Raw genomic sequence first — 7703 nt, 5'->3', positions numbered from 1 at the left:
CAAAGTTGGATTGAGCCTCTGAAACATGAAACAAATCAAAAGAAATATGTTGCATCACGGCTAGTTGAGCTGTTATCAAGAGATGCTACATTTTCAGGGCCCCCCTGCCCTCCACTGATGTGCTGAATATTGTTAAATGTTTACGTCACTATGCGGACACACTGCAAAAAAAGAGAAGTTGGGTGAGCTCTAAATTTCAAGGCAACAAACTTCGCTAAAATTTTAAGTTGGACAATTAAACTGAATATTTTAAGTTTTGTTTTTGAGTTTGCTCAACTCTGAATTTCTCTGGCACGATTGTAACGCCGCTATGAAATGTCAGCTAATGTTGTGACCACAATTTTGAGTTAGCATTGATACGCTAATGGCTACTCTTGTAGCTGTAACAAGCAGCGCCGCTAGCATCAGTTAGCCGCTAGCATCAGTTAGCCGCTAGCATCAGTTAGCCGCTAGCTTTTGCTAATGACCGAATTTCACAACAAAGAAATAAGAGTTATCAGAACTATTGTCCCTTGTTGTGAACTCCAACTTAAAGATATAAGTAACAACAACTCACCAACTTGTTTTTGAGCAGACAACTGGCTTCCTTTGTTGTGCTAACTTACATTATTGCCCTAAATGTCAATAATTTATATTTCCAAGTTTTACCAACTTAAATCACTGTTTTAGGCCAAAAAATACAAGTTTGCTTTTTTGCAGTGCATGAGACAGGACTCCAGTTGCACATTTGAAGCTAAACAAATCAAGCAAAAGAAAAGACCCTTTGTGGAGCATTATAATGCTCGTTTTAGTGGGACGAGAGGAAACAGGGCACTTGTTTGTCTTCGTTCAGCACTCTTCCAGTGACTCTGCACTCCAGCGCCCCCCAGTTGAGCGCATTCCCTGGACGGAAGTTTAGATCGTCCATGTAGCGCTGGATCTCACAGGGGGAGAGGACGTGGTTCCACATGTGGACATCAGACAGCATGCCGACGAAAGACTGATCAATGTGGAAGCCTCCACCATAGGAATCCTGCTCCTGTAGTCATTACAGAGTTGAGATAAAAACATTTGGGTAACACTTTACAATAACCATCATTTATTAATGTTTATTCATCATTTATAAACTATATATAAACATGTAGATGGTACAGGAGAGGCAAAAATAAGCCTTGGGGCTTCAGCCTATTCCTTTTTCGGTTGCTGTCTGATGGATTCTTTTGTAAAAAACATGATTTTATTTTGTCTTTGTTTTGTTTTGTTTTTGATTTTTGTTGTTGTTGTTTTTTGTAACCGAAATAAAGCATTCAAAGATATATAGGCCATTTATAATGGTTAATACATAATTTATTAATGTTTAACTAACTAAATCATTTATAAATGGCAAATAGATGGTATATTAATGTAAGTTTATAGTTACTTTACCATTAACAAACAATTACATTACAATTATTAGTTTATTAATAGTTTTAGTTGCACTGATTATAACATTTTTAACACCATATTAAGTATGTTAATGGGTAACACTTTACAATAACCAACTAAGTTGTGTTTATAGATGGTTTATAAACCAATTATTAACCATTTACTACATATTTAATCGTTAAATGTATTCAACCAATTTCTTAAAGGTATATGAATAATTTCAAAATCATTAACATACTTAATATGGTGTTAAAAATGTTATAATCAGTGCAACTAAAACTATTAATTATAATTTAATTGTTTGTTATTGGTAAAGTAACTATAAACTTTTACATTAATATACCATCTATTTGCCATTTATAAATGATTTGGTTAGTTAAACATTAATAAATTATGTATTTACCATTCTAAATGGCCTATATACGGTTTATAAATGATGATTAAACATTCATAAACTATCTGTTGACCATTTCTAAATGATGGTTATTGTAAAGTGTTACCAACATTTGTATGCTGTATCATTGTTATTTTGTAATCAAAACTTTTATAGACATAAAATGAAACAAACTTCAGCACTGATTCAGACACATTTATGGGATTATATAAGCAATATTGTTTACCTGTCCGAGGATAACAATGGGATAAGTGATTCTTGGTCCACCAACGTATTTCCTAGTTGAGGGCTTTCCATCCAACCACAGCTGCACCAGACCAGACGCAGCATCCCATGTGGAGCAAATAGAGTGCCACTCGTTCGGCTTGTAGTCCTTTATTACAAATGTTGCACAAGTGTTGCCGACACAGACCTCAAACTGATCTTTTGATGCCGTCCAGAATATCAGGAAGGCATTGTGATGATGACGTGTGGACAGAGAGAAAAGTGAATGGGCTCTGTCAAGGTCTGTAATGGATCTGTAGGCATTGAAAGAATAAAGAAATAAAATATGATACTTTTATAGTCAGAGATATGCTGCATTATTTTTTTGCATTTGCAATTCAAAAAACACTACCTGAGACAGACAGTTACAGCACTGAAATCCTGGATCAACGTGGTCAGTCTTACATTAGCTGTCTTGGTTTTCTGTGGGAAAGTCAACATTTTATCCGACAGATCTATGAAAAAAAGAAGGAAGAAAAATGGCATTTAAGACATATAGTACACAACACTCAAATATTTAGCAGAGATGTTTTCCTCAATAAAAATGAAGAGATGCTTGAGTAAGTAAATATTTCAGATGTGGTCTCCTATTTTTTTTTTTTTTTTTCATTTTAATGTGACAAATATTTGGTACTAATATGACCATTCAAACATTCAAAAAAAGTAAGTTCAGTTTAAGAGAGTTCAATAAAATTATCATATCATGAGAAGAAACAATTTGATTCATCATCACAAGCACAATAGATGAACTTAAGTAAGTAATTTATACATATATTTTACGTTTTCCCCCAATGCAATGATATAATTGTTTCATGTCTATTGTGCACATAACTTTATTGTCAAAAATCTTTTTTGTATTCCCTCTATTACATAAAGAATATATATTTCTTACTTTCAGGAACTGCAGCACATGTTGCCAGCATCACCAGGAGAAGAAAAAATGCCATCTGATACAAACACAAATAAAAAGACACCAAATGAAATGTTACTTTAAATATGATATATCAAATGCTGTTGTTTTGCTAATAACTACCAATGTGCAGTGCAGTCACAATCATTTGATCTATCTTGCGTTGGATCAATCTTACCTTTGAGTCTGTGTCTGGATGTTGTGCTTAACAGTGAACAGGAGTGAGTTTTATACCCTCACTGCATCCTGATACCAGTCGATGTTTGTTTTCCTTGGATCAGTTACTAGTAAATATTAGGATCCTGTAATGTAACACTGCCATCCAAATTAAGCACACACACTCCTTTAAACATACTGCATGTGTCACTGTATCGTATTATAATTTTGGAGAATCTCTTCATGCAGAAATGTTGTGACAAAGGGCAGAAAAAGCAGGTTACACAAAGTAAAAGGTAGGGGACATTAAACACATTTAATAATGTAGCTGATATGTTATACTAACAATGTGATAGTGGCCTCCAGTATTAAAATTTGGTCTCAATTTAGACATCATTTTGGCCTTGCAAACACTTTCTATTGGTGCTCCGCTTGCAGCTAATCCTATTTTTCCCCCATCATTATTGGACAGCACCTTCTCTATATGGGCTAGGCTGGGCATAAAAACTTTTAGAGACCTGTATGTTGATTTTATTTTTGCCTCTTTTCAGCAATTGAAAGATACATTTTTGCTTCCTAAAGGTCTTTTTTTTAGATATCTTCAGGTGCGAAATTTTATCCATAGCTCATTCCCAGAATTCCCTGCTCTTCCTAAGTCTTCAGATTTTGAAACATTTCTGAAGCCTTTCTCTTCATTAAAGGGGGCAATCTCTTCTATTTATTTAAATGTATATAACCTGTGTCAAGGCTCTTCTACTGTACTTAACCCATAAGAACCCAGACCCAGTTATCCTTAAAGGATGTGTTCTATAAGTGAACCACATAGAACACATTTCTGATGTTTTAAAAAAAAAAATACTACCCCTAAATGTCAAAGATCTGTGATGTGAAATATACGTTGCAATGGGTGTTTATGGTATTTATGTTTATGATATTTCTTAATTTAAAATGGGGAAAAAATAGACACATTTTCTGCTTACAGAGACACAAATTTGCCTTTTTCTTTGCATCTCCATAACATTTATCAAAATTGTGACTTTAATTTGTTTGGGAAATATGGTCAGAACAAGTTAAATGCAATACAGAACACCCTGTTAACGGATTAGAATTGTTAAATGGGTTTCAATTTAGCCTTGAAACAAAAAATAAGCTTTTTAAAATTAGCTACTTTTCACATTTCTGTTTCCAGTCACACACATATTTTGGAGAAGTCACATGACCACCACACCAGGGTGTTGAGTATACATCGCTTAGGGATTTAATAAGTTAATGTGAAGCATAAAGCTGAATATGGGAGATTATAGAAGATTTAAAGTGTTTGTTACATGGGTGTCACCATGGGCTCTTATGGGTTAAAACAGTTTGGGAGACAGATCTTGGAGAGGTGATTTCAAATGATGTTTGGGAGGAGATTTTACGGAGAGTACATAAGTCTTCGATCTGTGCTAGACACAGCTTTATGCAATGTCGAATTCTCCATCGAGCTCACTACACTAAAGCTCGGCTTGCAAAAATATTTGATACAGTGTCTCCCATATGTGATCGATGCCAGCAAGCCACAGCTAATTATTCTCACATGTTTTGGAGCTGGTCTTCTCTGACTAGATTTTGGTCTGAGATCTTTAGTACTTTATCCAAGGTAACTGTAAGGGATGTGACTCCCAATGCTTTAACTGCCCTATTTGCTGTATGGCCTTTCCCACTTACTCTTTCCCCAGCTAAAAAGGACCTGATAGCATTCACTACTCTGCTGTCCAGGAGGTTGATACTTTTAAAATGGAAATCCTCAGTCCAACCTACCTATTCACACTGGGTTAAGGAGGTGCTTTATTTTCTTAAATTAGAGAAAATTAGACTGACTTTGACTGGTAAGGCTGTCTCATTTGAGAAGTCCTTTTGTCTTATGTCAATAGCACAATATGTCTGATGACTGTGAATTGAGTACTGAAATGAGCTGAGCCTTTGTTTGTTTGTTGTTTGTTTGTTTGTTTGTCTTCCCGTTAATTGTATTTACTTATTTTTTGTTATCTATGTTTTTTTACTACATTTTTTTAAAATTAAATATGTATATGTATATATAATAAGTTAGGTATTTGTTATTTCTTATTGATTTTATTTATCTATTTATTTATTTGTTTATTAATTTACTTATTTTTATTATTGTTATTTATTTTATCATTTTATCTATTCTTTTGTCACAACCCATCTTATTTTGTTTTTCCTTTGTTTGTTTATCTTTACTTTTCAACTATATTTGCCAATTTCTTGGGGCTAGGTGCCTGTGGGAGGGGGGTGAGGGGTTGGTATCTGTTCTGTAGTATGTTGTATTCACTTGCAATTCCTGGTGTATTGTTTGTTTGTTTTATTAAAATGTAAAATCCAATAAACAGATTGTTAAAAATAATAATAATAATAATGTAGCTGATACAACAAATCAAAGTGTTCTCATAAACAGGTTTGTACGATATCAACATTCAATTTAACATTGTGAGACGGACACTGTTTTAAAAGATGTTGTAACTTTGTGAGAACTACTTGGTAAGGCAGCAAGCAAATGCTGAAAATTAATTCAGAGAAGAAAACTTAGTCGAGGAAATGAAAAAGTGAAGAAAAATGGTTATGGCACTTGTCAATCCTGCAGACTTGGTATGTATTTCCTTGTTTCCTTGTTCCAATATGAACATTTAGTCAGAGGCATCCTGTTATCTAGAATCTAACAGCATTATTTGCACACGCAGTCTGCAATCCCTCCCACCCTCTCACATTGTATTATTCTTCCCTTTATCAAAGAACTGATACTGAGTTTCGCCAATTTTCCTGCTTAGTATGTATTTTTCTGTTCCTTGTCCCAAACTTCTACAAGGTCAGTGAGAGAGCGTCCTCAGACTGGTTAAATGAAGAAACGACGTCCTTAACATCAAGGATGTATTATTTTAAACATTCTCAATCATTTACAGGTCTCTGAAAGAGCTCACAGTTGTACTTACTGCATCTGATCTATTGTTTAAATTATATTAGCTGTCCTTGTTGTTGACTTTTTTCTAAATACGTCAGTCATTCAGACAAAGAAGAGATTGATGTTTGTCATTCTTCTCATTTAAAGAGTACATTAACACTGAGCATTCATGAGTCTGTTTTCGTACAGAAAAACGGCTTTGGAGAAAGGACTAAAATAAAAAGGATGGAGGCAGGAACATACAGTAGATACATGGCCGGCCATAAAGTTGGAATCATTTTGTTTTCAGACACAATCCTCTGATAATTGTGGTTTCATTTTCATTGTGATATCTTATAAGATATTGATTAACAAAGTTTTGAGAAGATATACACTTTATCTGTCAATGTAAAGAGGTAAAAAATGTTTTATTCCAACTTTACACTTTAAAGTATGTGCATGTGGAGCAAATAGAGTGCCACTCGTTCAGTTTGTAGTCTTTTGTTCCAAATGTTGCTTTAGTGTTGCCGACATAGAAATGAAACTCATCCCTTGATGTCAACCAGAATATCAGGAAGACATTGTTATGAGAACGTGTGGACAGAGAGAAAAGCGAGTGTGCTTTGCCAAGGTCTGTGATGGATCTGCAGGCATTGAAAGAATAAAAAAATCAAATATGATACTTTTATATTCAGAGATATGCTGTATTATTTTATGCATTTTACACTTCATACACTACCTGAGATAGACAGTTACAGCACTGAAATCCTGGACTGACGTTGTCAGTTTTACATTACCTGTGTCAGTTTCCTGTGAGAAAGTCAACATTTTATCCGACAGATCTACGAAAAAAGAAGGAAGAAAAATGGCATTTAAGACATACAGTACACAAACTTTATACAACACACACACATTTTTTCATTTTAATGTGACAAATGTCTGGTTCTAATAAAACAAAACATAGTATAATGTATTTTACTTTATATTAGCATTACACTAAATGTATGTATCCTGTGCAGCATAAAACAAACTTCTATGTTGGCATTGTTAAAAAACAGTTCAGTTTAAAAGAGTTTGATAGTTTTAGTTTAGTTTTTATTTTTATATATCCAATTTTATAAAATATATATCCAATTTTCTCATTTTATATATCCACTCAGGTAGAATAAAACATGCTCATGAAAATAATTATTGTCACAACCCCCGGTTGTGACTTGTCTGTGGCATGCATTACTGCTGGGGGGCGTGGTCTCGGCAGCTCCAGCTTACACACCTGCAACGCATCTCATCAGTCCTGCACTCCGGTTTCTCATTCCACAATCAACACTCCTATAAAAGACCAGACCAGCCTTCCAGTCCCCGCCGGATCGTCGAATCAGTTTGTATGAGACTCACCAGCAACCTAGTAGTAACTCTGTTTTTTGTGCCTGTTCCTAACCTTGTTTTCTCTGCCTCGCCTCAGACCATCGTGCCTCAACCTGTACCTGTTGTAGAAAATCTTTAAAGAAAACACTTGACGAACAGATAGTATCGAATCACAGCCTTGTGCGGGATTTAATTGGCAGATAGTAAAAACATATGAAACATTACATCCAATGGTCAGAACAACAACTGAGAGACAACGCCTCTCACAAACTCAT

At 34.6% G+C, this 7703-nt stretch overlaps 1 protein-coding gene across 1 annotated transcript; it reads right to left on the bottom strand.

Moving 5' to 3' along the window:
• Positions 1–787: 787 nt before the first annotated feature.
• On the bottom strand, positions 788–3136 carry LOC131976218 (C-reactive protein-like). The gene is made up of 4 exons (XM_059339141.1): positions 2955–3136; positions 2415–2517; positions 2025–2316; positions 788–1018 (listed from the first exon to the last, which is right to left on the bottom strand). The coding sequence occupies exons 1-4, from the start codon at positions 3007–3009 to the stop codon at positions 788–790; spliced, it is 681 nt and encodes a 226-aa protein (XP_059195124.1). The 5' UTR covers positions 3010–3136.
• Between the last annotated feature and the right edge of the window lie 4567 nt (positions 3137–7703).

Source organism: Centropristis striata, chromosome 8 (genome assembly GCF_030273125.1).
Source record: "Centropristis striata isolate RG_2023a ecotype Rhode Island chromosome 8, C.striata_1.0, whole genome shotgun sequence".
Lineage (NCBI taxonomy): Eukaryota > Metazoa > Chordata > Actinopteri > Perciformes > Serranidae > Centropristis > Centropristis striata.
This window is presented reverse-complemented; position numbering and strand designations above follow the sequence as displayed.